Source organism: Oncorhynchus mykiss, chromosome 3, assembly GCF_013265735.2.
Source record: "Oncorhynchus mykiss isolate Arlee chromosome 3, USDA_OmykA_1.1, whole genome shotgun sequence".
NCBI classification, from domain to species: domain Eukaryota; kingdom Metazoa; phylum Chordata; class Actinopteri; order Salmoniformes; family Salmonidae; genus Oncorhynchus; species Oncorhynchus mykiss.
The window spans coordinates 28,280,419-28,303,158 of record NC_048567.1 but is presented as its reverse complement, the minus strand read 5'-3'; the positions used below and the strand labels follow the sequence as shown (position 1 = coordinate 28,303,158).

The following is a 22,740-nucleotide window of genomic DNA, read 5'->3' as shown; positions in this document are numbered from 1 at the left end:
GCATGTCATGTCATTATAGGTCTCTCCCCATGACTTTTCTCTCTACCATTGTCTATTAGAAGTTCACACAGTCTAAGTGATCCTCAATGGTCACTGACACTGAGGCAATATGTAGTAGCTGCAAGCTTCATACTTGTCGCCAAACCCACTGTCTCCAGGTCATCTACAAGACCCTGCTAGGTAAAGTCCCGCCTTATTTCTGCTCGCTGGTCACCATAGCTACACCCACCCGTAGCACGCGTTCCAGCAGGTATATCTCACTTGTCACCCCCAAAGCCAATTCCTCCTTTGGCCGCCTCTCCTTCCAGTTCTCTGCTGCCAATGACTGAAACGAACTACAAAACTCTCTGAAACTGGAAACGCTTATCTCCCTCACTAGCTTTAAGCACCAGCTGTCAGAGCAGCTCACATATCACTGCACCTGTACATAGCCCATCTATAAATAGCCCAAACAACTACCTCTTCCCCTACTGTATTTATTTATTTATGCTCCTTTGCACCCCAGTATTTATACTTTGCACACTCATCTACTGTCAAATCTACCATTCCAGTGTTTTAATTGCTATATTGAATTTACTTCACCACCATAGTCTATTTATTGCCTTTACGTCTGTTATCTCACCTCATTTACTCACATTGTATTTTAGACTTATTTTTCTACGGTATTATTGACTGTATGTTTGTTTTACACCATGTGTAACTCTGTTGTTATGTGTCGAACTGCTTTTCTTTATCTTGGCCAGGTCACAGTTGTAAATGAGAACTTGTTCTCAACTTGCCTACCTGGTTAAATAAAGGTGAAATAAATCACATTTTTAAAAAGCTTACTGTGTGTGGATAGAAGGGGTGATACTGCAGCTCAAACCAGACACATTTATTCATGTGATGCACAGTTGAGGAGGCTCTCAGCTAAATTAATCAAGTTGACATTTTAGCACTTCACCCTCCACAAAGTGTTAGTTGGGCCTGGCACAATGTAGATCTACAGGCTTTGTGTTCTTTTTCTGCAGAGCAATTGACTCTGTCCTTTTTAGATTCATATATCCTCATATTTTTATTCAGTGTAAAATCAAATGTGTGGTTGCACATAAACATTGAAGTCAAATCATTAGCGAGTTATCCATTGTGTTTCTGGTCCCTAGTACCTGAGAGGGTCGTGCTTTATGTATTGACATGGGTTTGTTATCCGTGGTCATCTTTTCTGCCACCTTGCCTTAAAGGCCCAGTGCAGTCAAAAACTTGATTTCCCTGGGTATTTCATATATATATATTTCCACACTATGAGGTTGGAATTGTTATAATTATGATAATGCCCTTTTAGTGTAAGAGCTGTTTGAAATATATAGTTTTGGCCTGCCTGCATGGTGACATCACCAGGCAGTAAATTAGTTAATAGACCATTAAATGGGTTGGTTGTTTAGCAACGTGCAACTATGGGGCAAAACAGACGGGGTAAACTATATTTCGTCACCAAATGTTTATTGAAAACATAATTATATTTGCACAATGAGCACTTATTCTCTCTCAAATACATTGTTACAGTTGTTGGTTAGCTAGCTGGCGAATTTGAGCCATATTAACATTGACATGAAATGAGTCAAAACACTGCAACGCAAGACATGGTATCAAGAACAAGATAGAACTTGCTGAAATGAGCCACCTACGATTCCCCACATGGCAGCTTCTTGTCATTGTTGCTAGCTATCAGACCGTTCATAATCATAACAAAACAGTGCTTCAACTCAAATGTTCTTTGTAAACAACAGGGGTAGACTAACAGTGAAATGTTTGAGCTTGGAGGGGACTATGGTGTTGAATGCTGAGTTGTAATCAATGAACAGCATTCTTACATACAGTAGGTATTCCTTTTGTCCAGGTGGGTGAAGGTTGTGTGGAGTGCAATAGAGATTGCATCATCTGTGGATCTGTTGGGGTGGTATGGAAATTGGAGGTGTCTGGGAAGATGATGTTGATGTGTGTCAAACCAGCCTTTCGACGTGGCTATAGCTGTGAGTGCTATGTGGGCAGTAGTCATTTAGGTAGGTTTTCTTGGTGTTCATGGGCAAGAGGACTATTGTGGTCTGCTTGAAACAAGCAGTGCGAGATCACCCAGTCGTTTCTGCTACAGAGCGAGATCACCCAGTCGTTTCTGCTATGGAGAGCAATATCTTCCAGTCGTTCTGGCCACATCAATGCCTGCGCATAATTTGTGACATTGTCAGACAACCCATCTATAAGAAAGAGAGTTTGAAACCTCTCTGCCAATAAGAGCTAGTTTTCAGTTTTCCCCTTCCCACCCAGACAGTCGTTGCAAAAGTCTTGCTTGAGAAATTGTTCTTTGGTAAGAAGCCATTTGTTTATTTTCAATTAAAATGGTCGAAAATAATCACAGTAAGGTACTTAATTGTTTCCCAGAAATGACTCAGTATCTCTCAATCTAGTCTCTGCCATCTCACCCCCTCACATAAACCATGCTGTCTGTCCTTTTTTTCCACTGTTCTCTGACCTGAAATGGCAGACTCCCTGTCTCCAGGCTGTCATCTGTGTTCAGAAGGATTGTCCTCTTGAGGGAGGTGGGACTATAAACACACAACACTTTGTTTCAAAGGCTGCAAAGTAAACACAATTGTCTTGGCAGCAGTGCAGTTTGTCACTTTAACAGGAGACTGGGAGCTGAAGAGAAGAAATCGATTGACTATTTAAGGGATATGAAGAAAAAATATATATACGTGTATATATATACAGCGGGGAGAACAAGTATTTGATAGACTGCCGATTTTGCAGGTTTTCCTACTTACAAAGCATGTAGAGGTCTGTCATTTTTTTATCATAGGTACATTTCAACTGTGAGAGACGGAATCTAAAACAAAAATCCAGAAAATTACATTGTATGATTTTTAAGTCATTAATTAGCATTTTATTGCATGACATAAGTATTTGATACATCAGAAAAGCAGAACTTAATATTTGGTACAGAAACCTTTGTTTGCAATTACAGAGATCATACGTTTCCTGTAGTTCTTGACCAGGTTTGCACACACTGCAGCAGGGATTTTGGCCCACTCCTCCATACAGACCTTCTCCAGATCCTTCAGGTTTCGGGGCTGTCGCTGGGCAATACGGACTTTCAGCTCCCTCTAAAGATTTTCTATTGGGTTCAGGTCTGGAGACTGGCTAGGCCACTTCAGGACCTTGAGATGCTTCTTACGGAGCCACTCCTTAGTTGCCCTGGCTGTGTGTTTCGGGTCATTGTCATGCTGGAAGAACCAGCCACGACCCATCTTCAATGCTCTTACTGAGGGAAGGAGGTTGATATATGGCCCCAACCATCCTCCCCTCAATACGGTGCACTCGCCCTGTCCCCTTTGCAGAAAAGCATCCCCAAAGAATGTTTCCACCTCCATGCTTCACAGTTGGTATGGTGTTCTTGGAGTTGTACTCATCCTTCTTCTTCCTACAAACACGGCGAGTGGAGTTTAGACCAAAAAGCTCTATTTTCGTCTCATCAGACTATATGACCTTCTCCCATTCCTTCTTTGGATCATCCAGATGGTCATTGGCAAACTTCAGACGGGCCTGGACATGCGCTGGCTTGACCAGGGGGACCTTGCGTGCGCTGCAGCATTTTAATCCATGATGGCGTAGTGTGTTACTAATGGTTTTCTTTGAGGCTGTTGTCCCAGCTCTCTTCAGGTCATTGACCAGGTCCTGCCGTGTAGTTCTGGGCTGATCCCTCACCTTCCTCATGATCATTGATGCCCCACGAGGTGAGATCTTGCATGGAGCCCCAGACCGAGGGTGATTGACAGTCATCTTGAACTTCTTCCATTTTCTAATAATTGCGCCAACAGTGGTTGCCTTCTCACCAAGCTGCTTGCCTTATTGTCCTGTAGCCCATCCCAGCCTTGTGCAGGTCTACAATTTTATCCCTGATGTCCTTACACAGCTCTCTGGTCTTGGCCTTTGTGGAGAGGTTGGAGTCTGTTTGATTGAGTGTGTGGACAGGTGTCTTTTATACAGGTAACGAGTTCAAACAGGTGCAGTTAATACAGGTAATGAGTGGAGAACAGGAGAGCTTCTTAAAGAAAAACTAACAGGTCTGTGAGAGCTGGAATTCTTGCTGGTTGGTAGGGCTGTGCGGCCCCCCAAATAAATGCCACCACACACCATGACTGACCCACCGCCAAACCGGTCATGCTGGAGGATGTTGCAGGCAGCAGAACGTTCTCCACGCCATCTCCAGACTCTGTCACGTCTGTCAGGTGCTCAGTGTGAACCTGCTTTCATCTGTGAAGAGCACAGGGCGCCAGTGGCGAATTTGCCAATCTTGGTGTTCTCTGGCAAATGCCAAACGTCCTGCACGGTTTTGGGCTGTAAGCACAACCCCCACCTGTGGACGTTGGGCCCTCATACCACCCTCATGGAGTCTGTTTCTGACCGTTTGAGCAGACACATGCACATTTGTGGCCTGCTGGAGGTCATTTTGCAGGGCTCTGGCAGTGCTCCTCCTTGCACAAAGGCGGAGGTAGCAGCCCTGCTGCTGGGTTGTTGCCCTCCTACGGCCTCCTCCACGTCTCCTGATGTACTGGCCTGTCTCCTGGTAGCGCCTCCATGCTCTGGACACTACACTGACAGACACAGCAAACCTTCTTGCCACAGCTCGCATTGATGTGCCATCCTGGATGAGCTGCACTACCCGAGCCATTTGTTTGGGTTGTAGACTCCATCTCATGCTACCACTAGAGTGAAAGCACCGCCAGCATTCAAAAGTGACCAAAACATCAGCCAGGAAGCATAGGAACTGAGAAGTGGTCTATGGTCACCACCTGCAGAACCACTCCTTTATTGGGGGTGTCTTGCTAATTGCCTATAATTTCCACCTGTTGTCTATTCTATTTGCACAACAGCATGTGACATTGTCAATCAGTGTTGCTTCCTAAGTGGACAGTTTGATTTCACAGAAGTGTGATTGACTTGGAGTTGCATTGTGTTGTTTAAGTGTTCCCTTATGTTTTTGAGCAGTGTATATGTATACCCAGGCATTACTTTAAATGGCTTAGAACTTAGACTAGTACCCATGCACATTGACTCATTGTAACTCGTTATTGTTATTCACTGCGTATTTATTTCTCGTATCAATAAAATAAATACAAATAAAAAAAGAAAAGAAAGAAACTGCATTGTTGGAAAAGGACCCGTAAGTAAGCAAAAAACGTTAAAATGTTATTTTGGATTTTATTTTACTTAGACTATCTACAAGACAAAACATCTACATTTGTGTTTGATTGTTTTGTGATCGATCTACTGAAATGACTTGTGAACTGTAGTTGCCATTTGTAGTGTTCTATAGAAAAAAGTGTTCTAGTCTCTGTGTTGTGTAAATCTATCTTTCTGACCTGTGCCCCACTTATCTCAACCAGTGGCGTAGCCAGAAATTTGTTGTTGGGTGGGCCTGCAGAAATTTGTCTGGCCCCCAATTTTATTTGATACATTTTGCAATGGAACAGAGACAAATGTGCAGTTTATAGCTAATCTCATGCTATTCTACACATTTTGGCATGTTGCTGTTTTAAAGAAAATTTCCTGCAATTCTACACATTTTGCCATAGGATAGAGAGGAACATGTGCAGTTTTTTTTAGCTCATCTCATGCTATTCTACACATTTTGCCATGAAGCTGAGAGAAAATGTAGGATTTTTAAAGCTAACATATAGGTGTGTTGACTGTGATAAAGGCACTGGATTATGAGCTGTCTTGTTTGCTAAATGAACAAATGAAATACAGTGCCTTGCGAAAGTATTCGGCCCCCTTGAACTTTGCGACCTTTTGCCACATTTCAGGCTTCAAACATAAAGATATAAAACTGTATTTTTTTGTGAAGAATCAACAACAAGTGGGACACAATCATGAAGTGGAACGACATTTATTGGATATTTCAAACTTTTTTAACAAATCAAAAACTGAAAAATTGGGCGTGCAAAATTATTCAGCCCCCTTAAGTTAATACTTTGTAGCGCCACCTTTTGCTGCGATTACAGCTGTAAGTCGCTTGGGGTATGTCTATCAGTTTTGCACATCGAGAGACTGAAATGTTTTCCCATTCCTCCTTGCAAAACAGCTCGAGCTCAGTGAGGTTGGATGGAGAGCATTTGTGAACAGCAGTTTTCAGTTCTTTCCACAGATTCTCGATTGGATTCAGGTCTGGACTTTGACTTGGCCATTCTAACACCTGGATATGTTTATTTTTTAACGATTCCATTGTAGATTTTGCTTTATGTTTTGGATCATTGTCTTGTTGGAAGACAAATCTCCGTCCCAGTCTCATGTCTTTTGCAGACTCCATCAGGTTCTTCCAGAATGGTCCTGTATTTGGCTCCATCCATCTTCCCATCAATTTTAACCATCTTCCCTGTCCCTGCTGAAGAAAAGCAGGCCCAAACATGATGCTGCCACCACCATGTTTGACAGTGGGGATGGTGACAGTGGGGATGGTGTGTTCAGGGTTTTACGCCAAACATAACGTTTTGCATTGTTGCCAAAAAGTTCCATTTTGGTTTCATCTGACCAGAGCACCTTCTTCCACATGTTTGGTGTGTCTCCCAGGTGGCTTGTGGCAAACTTTAAACAACACTTTTTATGGATATCTTTAAGAAATGGCTTTCTTCTTGCCACTCTTCCATAAAGGCCAGATTTGTGCAATATACGACTGATTGTTGTCCTATGGACAGAGTCTCCCACCTCAGCTGTAGATCTCTGCAGTTCATCCAGAGTGATCATGGGCCTCTTGGCTGCATCTCTGATCAGTCTTCTCCTTGTATGAGCTGAAAGTTTAGAGGGACGGCCAGGTCTTGGTAGATTTGCAGTGGTCTGATACTCCTTCCATTTCAATATTATCGCTTGCACAGTGCTCCTTAGGATGTTTAAAGCTTGGGAAATATTTTTGTATCCAAATCCGGCTTTAAACTTCTTCACAACAGTATCTCGGACCTGCCTGGTGTGTTCCTTGTTCTTCATGATGCTCTCTGCGCTTTTAATGGACCTCTGAGACTATCACAGTGCAGGTGCATTTATACGGAGACTTGATTACACACAGGTGGTTTGTATTTATCATCATTAGTCATTTAGGTCAACATTGGATCATTCAGAGATCCTCACTGAACTTCTGGAGAGAGTTTGCTGCACTGAAAGTAAAGGGGCTGAATAATTTTGCACACCCAATTTTTCCGTTTTTGATTTGTTAAAAAAGTTTGAAATATCCAATAAATGTAGTTCCACTTCATGATTGTGTCCCACTTGTTGTTGATTCTTCACAAAAAAATACAGTTTTATATCTTTATGTTTGAAGCCTTAAATGTGGCAAAAGGTCGCAAAGTTCAAGGGGGCCGAATACTTTCGCAAGGCACTGTAGGTAGTGGCATGGTGCACGTAGCCATAAAAGCACAGTGACATATGCCTCAATGCAGTCATATTCGTTGCTCATTGGGGGTGTGGCTTTCAGTTCTTTTTGGCATGTGATGTCATTCCATGTCATCTGTTCCGTTATATTTAATCAAATCTGACTAACCCAGTGTACTGCTTGCTATGAATTCTGATTGTCTTTTTACCTAAATATGCAAACACTATGTTCCATTTGGAACACTGAGAAGTAAATAATACAAAATCTGAGTGGACTTCTTTTTTTCTGATTGGACCCACCCAGGCTCAGCCTTTCTTACACCTCTGATCTCAACACTGCTTGCAGTCACATGTGGAGGACATTGTTTACAACCCACAGGGCCTCTATTCAGGACAGGTATTTATGTGCAGATGGGAACCCGTCAGGATCCTCTTCTGGACGCTAAAGGACAGACACTCAAGCGAAAACAAGCATAGGATACACATAGCTATCTACATTTACACTGCCATCCCCAACAATGCTGTTGTTTTCCCAAAGGTGTTCATTTGGGATATTTCACATTGTTAAAAAAAAAATCTATCATGTACCTTGGACAAATAATAAAATAATATTATCTCTGATTGACTTGGCTTGTAGGTGGGTCAGCACAATTCATGGTAACATGGTCGATATCTTTGTTTTAGTCCCTGTTATCACAGTTCATTTTAGAGACATTACCTCCTTATCGCTATGAACACAACAGAAGAAACACAAGTTCACAACACTGCTATAACCCTGATATATGGTAAGCCTCTCAACCCTTCTCATATTCCAGTCATGTCCAGCTGCTGCTTGCCAACCATTTCTGAGACTGTGTTCGGTCGGCAGCTAACGAGTCTGGGCACCTCACTCTCGGAGTGAGCGCTACAGCTGTTGCTCTCGCCTAAGGGAAGGGTAGTGGTCGTGTCTCCCCCTACGTGCCTCTGGCAGCACCCCAGCCTGTCACTCAGGCCCCCCAATAGCCGCATCAGTGCCAACCTCAGCTCCCGGCAGCGCAGGGCATACAGCAGTGGGTTGACGGCTGAGTTGACCAGGCACATGGTGCTGCAGAAAGCAAAGGCCCTCTGCTGGATGCGCGTGAGCTGCACCGAGACGTCTGCCAGCATGAAGGAGAGGGTCGGCAGCCAACAGCCCACCATGATGAGCAGAATCAGGCCCAGGGTACGTGCCAACCGAATGTCCAGCCGCATGCGGGCCTGACCACGGGTAGGCGCCCCCTGGTGGCCCGTCATGGATGCCTCATGCCGATTGGCCCTCCACAGGATCAGGGCGTAGGCGCCCAGGATGAGTGACAGCAGCACCAGGATGAAGCTGACCCAGCAGGCCAGGTAGCGGTGGTCGATGTATGGGAAGAGGCGCGAGCAGGGCGGGCAGAGCCCTGTGGGGCACCTCCAGCCCATCAGAGGGAGGAAGGAGATGAGGATGGTGGCGCTCCACAGGGCAAGGAGAGCCAACAGGGCCCTGCGGCGCGTCAACACCACTTTATAACTCGACGCCTGATGTATACACAGATAGCGGTCCAGAGCAGTCAACAGAAGACTACCCACCGAGCCGGTGAAAGCCATCGTCACCCCGCCCAGCTTGAAGAGGTAGGCGTTGTGGCCGTCAAGGCGGTGGAACAGGTGGAAGTCCAGGAAGCTGGTGGTGAAGAAGCAGCTGGCAAAGACGTCGGCCAGGGCCAGGCTGCCAATGAAAAGGTAGGAGGGACGCTGGCGCAGGGTGGCGGTGGCGGCGATCACACCCAGGACCAACGCATTCTCCAGGAAAGTGAAGGGTCCGGCCAGGAAACAGATGGAGCCGATGGCTGTCTTCTCCGCCTCATGCAGAACCATATAGCACTTCCGGTCCGCACAGGACTGGTTGACTGTTGACACAGGAATACAATTCAGACATCAGTGATTGGCTTATGTTGTATGGCAGCCAATGTGAACTCACATTACCAATCATCATAATATGTCATATTTATTTTTAATATCAAAGAATATTTAAGGAGCCGCAGTTATTGTATTATAAGTTATCCTATTTAAAATATGATGACAATATTCTAATATACATACCCAGAGGTGATGTGGGGGTGCTGCCATTGTCTTCGGACATCATGGCCCCTACAGGCTTGTCCCATCCATCCATCTCTTATAGGTCAGGGGTTAGCTCTGAGATCTACTTAGAGGTGCAGAGGGGAAATGTATGAACATTGTTATCATACTGTATTTACCCATAGAAATTCAGATGGGTCACAAGTCATCAGACAGTACCACATATGACCACTTGATGGAGACATTATCTGATCTGATTATCTGGTCTCTTTATGGCGAAAATGTGCTAATAAATGGCTTGTGAATGTGTTTATTGAAAACCAATTATTGTCCTATTTTTTTATTTATTATCATTGATATTTTTTTTCTCTGCTGTAAATTGACAGAGTATTGTTTTGAGGTGATGAAACAGGTCAGTGTGTTCAAATATATTCCTATTAGAAATTGAAATCCACCAAAAACAAGCTTCAGACATTCTGTGGAAACAACCATTTAAACAGGGGGACCTGTTTGATCACCTCAAAACAATACTCTGTCTATTTACAGCAGAGAAAAATCCATCCCTTCTAGCCCACCTCAAGAGGCACGGTAAAAACAAACGCATTTATCAGTAGACATAAACAGACCTTGAGGCTCTCACTTGAAGTGAATGAATTGGGTGGTGACTTCCTGAGAAAAACAAATACATATTTTTATCATTAATGGAGACAACGATGTGATTCATAGTAAACCGCATGAGTGGGCTTGGTGGAAAGAGCCGTGCAGATGGCTTCTGGTCATCATTTCCAGCTGTTGATGGAAGTACATTAGGTTAGAAAGACAGTGTTGAGTTGGGCCTCACCAGGCCATGGTCATTAAGGTCTAGTACAGTCAGACTGAGCTTGGAAAGCATATCCTCATCCTCTCTATGCACTATAGCAAGGGTCCCCAATTACATTAAGCCATGGGCTGAATTTCTTCATGAGCGGATGGTCGGGGGTCCCGAAACACAATTATAATTCATTTGTACTCTGCAAATTGACCTCAAGTAGCCCAAATAGATACAGTATTTGACAAAAATAAAATCATTTCAAACCTTGATAACATTGGGATATGATCGCATACACTGAGTGTACAAAACATTAGGAACCCCTGCTCGTTCCATGACTTAGACTGAGTGCCATTCAGAGTGTGAGTGGGCAAGAGAACATTTCTAAGTGCCTTTGAACTGAGTATGGGGGTAAGGTGCCAGGCGCACCGGTTTGAGTGTGTCAAGAACTGCAACGCTCCAGGGTTTTTCGAGCTCAACAGTTTCCCGTGTGTATCAAGAATGTTCCCCCAGAGGACATCCAGCCAACTTGACACAACTGTGGGACACATTTGGCCAGCATCCCTGTGGAACACATTTGGCACCTTGTAGAGTCCTTGCCCCGACGAATTGAGGCTGTTCTGAGGGCAGAAGTGGGTGAAACTCAATATTAGGAAGGTCTCTATATATGCGTGGGAATACTTAGGAACATATTTCCAAAATGAAAATAACTTCGAGCTGATTTCCTAGGGATTTTACGGGTCAAAGTGGAAATATTGCAGCGTTAATCAAAGCTCAGAATGCTTATATTCTTGATCTGACTGAGTTCTAATCGCGCTTGCGTTTATGGGAACAAGTGGAATAATGTTTGCCTGCGTCACCCTGGATTTGCCTCCCTGAAGTGAAACAAACTACCCCAGCTCGCAGTCGGCTCAATAGGCAACTAGTCTAGAGATTCTGCTGACATTGTGCAAACTCACTGCACACCCCTCTACTCCTCAATGCAGAAGTGCAGAATATATCATTTGTTTCCTGTGTACACACTTTGTCTCCTGAATACAAACCTACATGCTCCCTTGAGAACCTTTAGGATCTCGAAATGAAGTCAGTCGGCGCTCTGAAGTTGAGCCAGACCAGGAGGAAGTGGGCCTACCTGCTGCGACAGGTGTGGTAGAGACTTCCAGCGTTTGCTCTGTGAATCCTGCCGGAGATGATTTTGATCCGGTCAGGAGTGAGATTTTTGGAAAAAGTGGATTCCTGCTTTTTGGCTGTTGTGCCAAGCTGGGTAAAGGACAAACTGGGAACGGTTAGATCTGTGAAAGTTGTGAGAAGTGGATATTATTATTTTGTGCATCCTCAGCACAGAGGAAGCGGGCGCAACCTGTGTAGTGCTTTGCTCTCTGGAGCAGGGCATCGCTAAAAGGAGTGATCAGTGGGGTAACGTTGATTGTAGAGGTGGATCAAATGAAAAAATTATATTCCTGGTGTTTGCGATACCTGTCATTTGGTGCGACGTAGACCCGGTGGAAATGGCGAGACTGAGAATACCTTGTCTGTCTTGTTGAGCTTTGACACATAGGTTAAGTTATAGTTGCTATTCCATGAGGGCCTATGTTACGAACCCGCTACAGTGATTTAGGTGCCAAGAATTTGGACGTGTTGTAGAAGGGAGTTCCCACGATGTGAGAAATGTTTAGGAGGACATAGTCAGAGGAAGTGTACAGTTGGGATAAAGAAGGCATCGTGTGACAACTGTGGGGGTGCCCACGCAGCAGGTGATCCAAAGTGCCCTGTGTAAGAGCGACGGGTTGAGATGGCCAGAGTTATAGTGGGGCAGAAAGTGTCCTATGTTGTGGCAGTGAAGAGAGTAGAGGAGGGTGAGTGACTCGACTGGGAGCCCGCCAGTGAGTAGGCCTGAAGAGAGGGATCCAGAGAGGATGAGTAAGGTTGGATTTCTTGCGTTTTATAGCCATGGTGATCAACTGCGCTGCGCTGATGTAGATAGATCGAGTAGTTGCAGCAGCAGATTTTAGAGCAGAAGATCTACATGAGGTTTTCAGAGAAGGGGTTCCATCCTCCCAGGTCAATGTCCCGGTGTACGATCGTTTAGGGAGAAAGCAGTAGGATGGGGTGGTGGGTTTTGGGGATAGTGTAAAGGTGCAGGGTTAGATGGTGGTGTCTTTTAAGTGTCCAATCTGCACTCTGACCTGCGAAAAGACGGAAATATGAAACACAGCATCTAGTCTGCCAGATAGCCACACAAAGATGAAAACACTATTTGCGAGATGCTGGCTGAAAGGCAATTTTGTCAACTTGACCATCCCGCTACACCTGCCGTGTCAAACAAAAAACTGACTCTTGGAGAAGAAGTGCACAACTGGTAAATACGCACTTCCAGACAAACTATACAGTTCATTTGGAAAGTATTCAGGCCCCCTGACTTTAACCATATTTTGTTACGTTAGACTTATTCTAAAATTTATTCAATTGTTGTTGTTTTCCTTCATCAATCTACACACAATACCCCATAATGACAAAGCAAAAACAGGTTAAGAGGTTTTTGCAAATGTATAATAAAAAAAAACTGGAAATATCACATTTACATAAGTATTCAGACCCTTTACTCGGTACTTTGTTTAAGCACCTTTGGCAGCGATTACAGCCTCAAGTCTTGGGTATGAAACTACTAGCTTGGAACATCTGTATTTGTGGAGTTTCTCCCATTCTTCTCTGCAGATCCTCTCAAGCTCTGTCAGGTTGGATGGGGAGCGTCGCTGCACAGCTATTTTCAGGTCTCTCCATAGATGTTCGATCAGGTTCAAGTCCGGGCTCTGCTGGGCCACTTGTCCCGAAGCCAGTCCTGCATTGTCTTGGCTGTGTGATTTGGGTCGTGGTACTTGTGGGAAGGTGAACCTTAACCCCAGTCTGAGGTCCTGAACGCTCTGGAGCAGTTTTTCATCAAGGATCTCTCTGTACATTGCTCCGTTCATCTTTCCCTCAATCCTGACTAATCTCCCATTCCCTGCCGCTGAAAAACATCCCCATAACATGATGCTGTCACCATGCTTCACCATAGGGATATGGGCCAGGTTTCCTCCATACATGACGCTTGGCATTCAGGCCAAATGCAAACAATACCGTTTTAAATATGTAATACTTTTTGGTTTCATTACTGATGCTATGTGTCAGTGTGAATCATTTCTCATATTTCTCCCTATTTTAAGGGTATAACATTACAATTGCATAGCTAATATGCTGTGTTATTCTTGTATTGTTTATTTTTATTTTAGCCAGGTAGATCAGCTTTAATATTACAGATAGATTGTGACTTCTATCAATATAACTGTCTGAATCATTTCAAATCCCCTATATACAGTGCATTCGGAAAGTATTCAGACCCCTTCACTTTTTCCACATTTTGTTACATTTTTAGAATAAGGCTGGAATGTATTTAAATTATTTTTTCCCCTCATCAAATCTACACACAATACCCCATAACAACAAAACAAAAACAGTTTTAGCAAATGTATAAAAATTAAAAACAGATACCTTATTTATATAAGTATTCAGACCCTTTGCTATGAGACTCTAAATTGAGCTCAGGTGCATCCTGTTTCCAATAATCATCCTTGAGATCTTGAGATGTTTCTATAACTTGATTTGAGTCCACCTGTGGTAAATTCCATTGATTGGATATGATTTGGAAAGGCACACACCTGTCTATATAAGGTCCCACAGTTGACAATGCATGTCAGGGCAAAAACCAAGCTATGAGATTGAAATAATTGTCCGTAGAGCTCAGAGACAGGATTTTGTCGAGGCACAGATGTGAGGAATTGTACCAAAACATTTCTGCAGCATTGAAGGTCCCCAAGAACACAGTGGCCTCCATTATTCTTACATAATGGAGGCCACCAAGACTCTTCCTAGAGCTGGCTGGCCGGCCGGCTGGCCAAACTGAACAATCTGGAAAGAAGAACCCAATGGTCACTCAGACAGAGCTCCAGAAAAATACATCCACAGGTACACCTCCAATTGACTCAAATTATGTCAATTCGCCTATCAGAAGCTTCTCAAGCCATGACATAATTTTCTGGAATTTTCCAAGCTGTTTAAAGGCACAGTCTACTTAGTGTATGTAAACTTCTGACCCACTGGAATTGTGATACAGTGAATTATAAATGAAATAATCTGTCTGTAAAAATAGTTGGGAAAATGACTTGTGTCATACACAAAGTAGATGACCTAACCGACTTGCCAAAACTATAGTTTGTTAACAAGAAATTTGTGGAGTGGATGAAAAACAAGTTTAAATGACTCCACCCTAATTGTATGTGAACTTCCGACTTCAACTGTATATATTATTGTAAATATATGTTTTATATTTTCCTGTATTAATGTTTCCCCCCTAAACCTACCACCCCTTCCCTTCTTGGAGTAAACTAATGGACAACAATACTTATGCTTCCACTTCCAGTTAATACATACTATATACATTTCAGACAGTATATTTTACATTAATTATCTTTTTGTTTTTTTCGTCCCAGCTTTCAGCATCCCATCCCTCTAACCCTCCCATCTGTCTTTGAAGACCATCCAGTTGATTTCTAGCTGCCATATATTTTTACTCTGTGCTGTGATGTTTCACAAAAGGTTATGAACCTTTCTATTCTCATAGTTTCTACAGGTTGTACATTCAAAATGATCACCTTTTGCTAAGAATATTATTATGTTATTGATCGATTGACTATGACTCATTAAATCACCCAGCAGTGCTATTTGCAGAGTTAGCTCTCAGTAAATGTTGGATTGGTGTTTTTTTGTATATCGACTTAGGTAAATGAACCTACAGCAGGTGATAATGGCTGGGTTAATTTGTGTTCGGTTTTTTTTTCTGTTCTCCAAATAGCCTTTTTAAACGTTTTTTAAATTGTACAGAAATGCAGTCAATGAGCTTCAACTTTCAAAAAGAACCTCGCTAAAACTCTAACTCTATTTACGGCCCTGCTGTGTCTATAGAAATAGGACGTTCATAACCACACAAATAGAGCACTTTTTTACGGCATTGCACCAGTGCCCCACTTTTTGCTTACAATTTGTTTTCATTTTATGAGGTTCTGAATGATCATCATTCCTATTTTTTCCCGTCACAAATATCTGCTTTATGAAAGTACATTTTGCAATATGGGGGCTGGAGAAATAGGAAGTAAATTACTTTTTACAGAGACCCTTATTGACTTTAGTGACAATATTTCTAAATCTGCTTGAGGGAGATGACGGAATATATGCACTCTGCTTATTACACCACCTTAGGCTTCCTCTCTCTGTGTGGACCTGAAATATTATTTGATTGACAGTTCACAGTAGACTACTTTTCTGTTCCTCGAAGGTACTTGGACCACTCATACATATCTTAATTAATGCAAAGTACACAATACCTGTTACTGAGTGGGTAATATCTTAGATTTACAGTATGACCACAGAGACATTTCAACACATGTTGAAATATAGTGTGTCAACTGAGTTGTGACACTGCAACAAGGCAAGAAGACTTTCACAGACTGATGTTTTAAACAGTCACTTTAAAACATGCAATGAGGTACCAATTCATAAATGCTATTAAAAACAGAACACATGGGTCACAGACTGATCTGGGTCACAGACTGAACATCAGACAGCATCATGTAACATCTGTATACATGCAAAATCCTAAGGAAGAGCATGCTTTGTGCTTCAGAACCTAACAATCATGCTCTCACGTTCAGCATTTCAGGTTTCAAACATATTGTGCAAATAATGATTTGCTCTATGATGCTCAGAAACCACAAGGTAGTGTTTTTGCCCTGTGTGGGGTGGACTGTATCGTAGTATAAAATAATACAAGAATAAAGGCAGGCGCTTACCTTGTGTGGATGCTTTTCTGTCAGTTATGTTGTGGTGTAGGAGGAAGACAGACCAAACTGGTGACCTCGGCTACAGCGCCACTGAGTTCCATCTAACTCCACTCCCCAGAACCAGTCGGTGACTGAATGAGAGTGAGTGAGGGAAAGAGAGTGAGAGAGACTGATGTCTGACCGTTTGCAGTCCCTGAAGTACTAACATGTTCATGCTTTTTGGGCTCATTCTAATGGCTGGAATGGAATCAATGGAACGGTATCAAATAGATCAAACATATGGAAACCACATGTTTGACTCCGTTCTGTTTATTCCATCCCAGCCATCCTCCTGTAGCTCCTCCCACCAGCCTCCACTGGTCCACAGAGACATTGGCATAAGTGTCAGCACAAATGTTGAAACATACTGTGCCAACTGAGTTGTGACACTGTAACAAGGCAACAAAATTTACACAGACATATACGTTCTAAACAGTCACTTTAATCACTTTAAACATGCAACGAGGTACTAATTCCGACAGCATCATCCCTTGACTTTTTCCACATTTTGTTATGTTACAGCCTTTATTCTAAAATTGATTCGTTTTTTCCCATCAATCTACACACAATGTTCCATAAAGACAAAGCAAAAACAGGTTCTTAGACATTTTTTGCAAATGTATTAAAAATAAAAACGTGAAATATCACATTTACAAAAGTATTCAGGCACTTTACTTTGTTGAAGCACCTTTGGCAGCGATAAGAGCCTCAAATCTTCTTGGGTATGACCCTAAAAGCTTGGCACACCTGTATTTGGGGAGTTTCTCCCATTCTTCTCTGCAGATAATCTCAAACTCATTGGATTGGGAGCGTCGCTGCACAGCTATTTTCAGGTCTCTCCAGAGATGTTTGATCGGGATCAAGTCCGGGCTCTGACTGGGTCACTCAAGGACATTCAGAGACTTGTCCTGAAGCCACTCTTGTGTTATCTTGTCTGTGTGCTTGGAGAAGGTGAATCTTCACCCCCAGTCTGAGGTCCTAAGCACTCTGGAGCAGGTTTTCATCAAGGATCCCTCTGTACTTTTCTCCGTTCATCTTTCCTAAATCCTAGTCTAGTCTCCCAGTCCCTGACGCTGAAAAACATCCCCACGGCATGATGCTGCCACCACCATGCTTCACTGCAGGGATGGTGCCAGGTTTCCTCCAGATGTGACGCTTGGCATTCAGGCCAAATAGTTCAATCTTGGTTTCATCAGCCCAGATAATTTTGTTTCTCATGGTCTGAGAGTCTCCATGCGGGCTTTACTGAGGAGTATCTTCGTCTGGCCGCTCTACCATAAAGGCCTGGTTGGCGGAGTGCTGAGAGATGGTTGTCCTTCTGGAAGGTTCTCCCATCTCCACAGAGGAACTCTGGAGCTCTGTCCAAGTGACCATCAGGTTCTTAGAAACCTACCTGACCAAGGCCCTTCTCCCCCGATTGCTCAGTTTGGCTGGGTGGCCAGCTCTAGGAAGAGTCTTGATTGTTCCAAACTTCTTCCATTTAAGAATGATGGAGGCCACTGTGTTCTTGGACCTTCAATGCTGCAGAAATGTTTTGGTACCCTTCCCCAGATCTGTGCCTCGACACAATCCTGTCTCGGTGCTCTATGCACAATTTCTTCGATCTCATGGCTTGGTTTTTGATCTGACATGCACTGTCAACTGTGGGACCTTAATAAGACAGGTGTGTGCCTTTCCAAATCATGTACAATCAATTGAATTTATCACAGGTGGACACCAGTCAAGTTGGAGAAAAATCTCAAGGATGATCAATGGAAACAGGATTCACCTGAGCTTAATTTCGAGTCTCATAGCAAAGGGTCTGAATACTTATGTAAATAAGGTATTTTTTTAAACCGGTTTTTGTCAGTGTAGGGTATTGTGTGCAGATTGAGGAATTATTATTATTATTTTTCATTTTAGAATAAGACTAGAATATTTTCTGAGTACGGTTGCACACCTCATTTACCTCAACTACCTCATACGCATACGCATTGACTCGTTAGCGGTATTCCTTGTATATAGCCTCATTATGATTATTTTGTGTTACTATTTCCTTTTTTTATTTAGCAAATTTTTCATACTTTTTAAACTCTACATGATCGGTGTTCCCCCCGCGGGATGGTTGAGCTAAAGTGCGCTAATGTGATTAGCATGAGGTTGGAAGTAACAAGAACATTTCCCAGGACATGAACATATCTGATATGAGCAGAAAGCTTACATTCTTGTTAGTCTAACTGCACTGTCCAATTTTCAGTAGCTATTACAGTGAACAAATACCATGCTATTGGTTGAGGAAAGTGCACAAACCAATTAGTCACATTTGGGCAGACTTGATAATTGAACATTTTGAACAGAAATGCAATGGTTCATTGGATCAGTCTAAAACTTTGCACATACACTGCTGCCATCTAGAGGCCAAAATATAAATTGTGCCTAAACTGGAATAATACATTGTGGCCTTTCTCTATGTATTTCAAAGATGATGAAAAAAAAGTTTTTTCTTTCTTTGTATTATCTTTTACCAGATCTAATGTGTTGTATTCTCCTACATTTATTTCACATTTCCACAAACTTCAAAGTGTTACATTTCAAATGGTATCAAGAATATGCATATCCTTGCTTCAGGTCCTGAGCTACAGGCAGTTGGATTTGGGTATGTCATTTTAGGCAAAAAAAAAAAAAAAAGGGTCGGTAACGCTATATTGTTGGGAATGGACTCATCATGGTCTAAAAGAATAAAGGCAGGTGTGGGTTCTTTGGTGTCAGTTCTGCTGTGGTGTAGGTGGAAGATGGACCAAACTGATGACCTCAGCCAGTGAGTTCCACCTATCTCCCCTCACCAGAAACAGTCAGTGAATGAGTGAGTGAGAGTGAGACACTGGTCTACGATGAGAACTGCTTGGGGAAGGATGAAGTCAAAAAAAAAAAGGGAAGCCATACCTGAAATAGATTCAACATTTAGGAGCTGAGCATTACATTTTACTATCCATGTTTACATTTACAAATTCCACTGGTTCTAAAGTCATACAGGCCATGATTAAAGGTCATAAGAGATTTATTTCAGGGCAGGCCATCACTCTGTAATGTCTTAAATAATGTCCTCCTAACACATACAATACTCATGAATGGAAAGGTTGGCTACCCCCCCCCCCCCCCCCCCCCCCCCCATCTTTCCAACCTCACCTTTCCATTTCTCCAATATATTTAGACATTTATGCAGTCCCTGAAGTACTAACACGTTCATGTTTTCTGCCTTTTTGTCAATCCCATTTGCGCATTAAAAGTTAAAATGGTGCCTCGGGAGGAGACCGAGCACTCACTGTGAGAGTGAGCTGTGTTTCAGGATGTGTGAGGAAACAAGGTTAAAGAACAGAAAAGACTGAGACTGTGACCTCTGGCGAGCCATAAACCAGCCAATAGTGATGCAGAAATGGCCTGTTAAGTGCAATGAAATATTGTGTTTACTCCACAGGGGTTGATAATGATAGACGTTTCACTGATTCTAAAGTACTGCAGCCTTTATTCAGTATGGTACCATTGTTTTTTTTTATACAACTGAGAGCTCGAAACCCCCAATTGAATATGATCTGTTCTTTATGCTCGTCCCTTGTGGCATGATTGGGTCAAGATTCCCTCGTTGTGCAAAAGTTGTATTTCCTGCATATTACTCAATACAGATTTTTTTTTTTTACTATGACCACATCATCTAAATGATGGTCATGCACGATGAGACAGCCAGGATGTAATGTTTTTTTTAAGCAAGAGGGGGCGACACTAACTAACAACCAGTTAGTTTTTCTTCACAATCTGTAACAACTACTATACCAACTGGGGGAACTCAAGAATGGTAAAAGTTTTGTAGGGGGAAGTGGCATGATTGAGGCAAGCAGAAGTTTGTTGCGTACTGTTGCCTAGAAATAATAAATTTTAAAAATCCCACAGGGGAGGAAATTACAATACTTTATTAGCCTATCAAAATTAAGAAACTGTCGTTTAGGACATATTAAATTAATAACGTGTTAATATATTCTAATCAGGTTCTAAGAGCTAATTTGCCCATATGCAATCTGAAATAATTAATGTTTTACTATTTTAGCTTTACAACACACACGTTATACAATACATTGAACACATTTGGATTGAAAAAGATGGTCTGGTCCGACATTGACCCACTCATTAGAGTCGACCATGTCTGATTTAAAGGCAGTATACTATCCTCCTCTTCACTGCCCTGTCGGTGACCTGACCAATTTGGCTGGGCAGAGGGAGGAAATCTGATTACAAGCAGGCAGCTAAGCTCCTCCACTTTTTCATTTCTGTCATTGTCTCAACAGGTGCACAAGCTCAGCATTTGGCACCTACTATACATTTTATGGTTATTAATTGAATGATTTTAAATGTTATACAATAAGCTAAATAACATCGGTCTCCGAACCCAGAACCAAATACAAAAAGTATCCTCTCCTTATACATTCAATGAGAAATAGCTTCAGGCCAGGTTTCATACTTTTATGGCCATAATGCTGAGTGCTGTCTCAAGATCAAATTTCCTCCCACTCTCCCACCGCCTCTCTTAAAGAGAGAAAAAAAGGCACTGATATGACCCCTCACTTAAAGTGTAGTCTGACCGTGTCCTATTCCCTCCTTTCAGATGAATGGAACAAAGTCAAAGTCATTGTGTTACAGTTAGTTATTTGCTTACAACAGATTACCTAATGTAAAACGCAATTGCAACAGCCTGTTGGTTTTCCTTTCAGCTCTTTGTATGTATCACAAAACAATATATTTGTAGTCATTATTAATTCTACACAAACACACCCAACCTCTTGCCCAAAATAGGTTGAGAGGGATTGCTTGTGTTCCCATGTCAGGAGAGTTTGACAACTTGGGTTATTTGACATCCTGCGTGTACCACCTCTATACTCCTGTGTGACCTAGTAGAGCCTCCCAATGACCTAGATTCCATACATAGCTTCTGGCCTGAGGAGGCCCAACCTTTGCAAGGACTTGTCACAGGGGTGTATAGTACATACTGGGTACTCACTCAAGGTATACGGGTTGATAGACAGGCAAAATGTTGCAACAACACTTTTTACAGTGAGAGACACAGATGAGTGTTAGACGTTGGCGAGCACAGTTGGAATTCATCCATTGTAACCATTATGCAATTGTTTTATCCCGTAGACTTGGACCTGCTATAAATATTTAACACGTAAACCCAGTCTTCAAAATCTAGAACAGTAGGTTCTATAATAAGTCACAGACTCCGTGTATACTGTCATCACTGTACTATTACCACAGATTAGAAACATGCTCTGATGTAAAACATGGAAGCTGAAATCAGACACAGGCGAGACATATTTATTGTCCTCATAAAGGTTTGTTGTTTGAGGTCTGGTCTGAGGTGCTGCTCTCGTCTCTGAAAACAGAAGATATCCTCCTATAATTGTGTAATATGATCAGATCTCCTTACGTGTTCTGAAATAAACCTCCACTGTCGGGCGGCTGGGAGAGCGCTCCATGACAATGGCAAATGCAATTACCCCAAACGAACCAGACACTGTGTACAAATGGATAGTATATTATCAGAGAGGATGCAGCACATTGACAACTAGTGGTTTATAAATCCAAGCTTTGTGGTTTCTAGTGTAACATGTTAGGACTTGCACTATTGTTGTTCTATGTTCCCAGCCAAGTTAACGTTAGGTAACATTTGCAACGGTAAAATTAGGTCAGGTTTAGGGGCATGTCATTTGAGTATCTTATTAAACAACAGAGACAAAATGGAACACACAGATACGGAGTGAGAAAATACTGTTAATAACAGACCTACATCTTGACAGTGGCTGACTACAGAGCCCCAAAACAAACAGAAAATGATATATACATATGGGCCACCATAGTGATGCAGTTAGGGGTGGGGTTTAATTGAGAGTGCAAAATTGTTTAACACAATCAAGTAAAATGTATTTCACTTTATGATCTATGGTCAATAATCCTGAACCCTAAATACACAACAACAAACATATAAAGGGAATAAGCTATGGGGACTTTTTTTTACCATCTTGAGAAAATATCTGAGAAATTACTGTGACGTAGGCCCATTGTTAGCAGGTAACTGATGACAGTAATTTGCCCAGTCTTGCAAAAGCCTGTTGCTGCTGCTCACTTCCTTTCACATGAATCACCACCCACCCACTACTACAGGAAATCCGGTTAAATGTTTTATTTTTATTATTATTATATCGTAATAAAATATAAATACAAAACCACTATAAATATATTAAGAAATGATGTTATATTCAGGAATATACATTGTCATGGCTGATATTGAGTTGGATTACATAATACTGAACCATTTTAGTAGGAATTGATCTCTGACAGATTCTCTCACAAACTAGGTTTCCGTCCAATTGGCAACAGAATTTCATGCGAATATTCTAAAACCTCCATATAAACAATATGCGCATTTCCCCACGAATCCTGTTTCCATCAGATTGACTTGTTGTTGATAAAAGGCTGTGCGTAATGACGTAGTGCACACAAATTACATTTGCTGTTCAATTC

The 22,740-nt window shown here is 42.2% G+C and overlaps 1 protein-coding gene across 2 annotated transcripts; it reads right to left on the bottom strand.

Moving 5' to 3' along the window:
• Positions 1–7,341: 7,341 nt before the first annotated feature.
• Positions 7,342–16,421, bottom strand: LOC110517126 (cannabinoid receptor 2). Of its 2 annotated transcripts, XM_021595327.2 has the most exons (4): positions 16,162–16,419; positions 10,098–10,140; positions 9,493–9,595; positions 7,342–9,299 (listed from the first exon to the last, which is right to left on the bottom strand). In XM_021595327.2, exons 3-4 carry the CDS (start codon positions 9,563–9,565, stop codon positions 8,200–8,202), a joined length of 1,173 nt encoding a protein of 390 aa, XP_021451002.1. In that variant the 5' UTR covers positions 9,566–9,595; positions 10,098–10,140; positions 16,162–16,419; the 3' UTR covers positions 7,342–8,199. The 2 variants fall into 2 exon arrangements, with proteins under 2 accessions (XP_021451002.1, XP_021451011.1); XM_021595336.2 differs by lacking the exon at positions 10,098–10,140 and having other exon boundaries at positions 16,162–16,421.
• Positions 16,422–22,740: the final 6,319 nt, after the last annotated feature.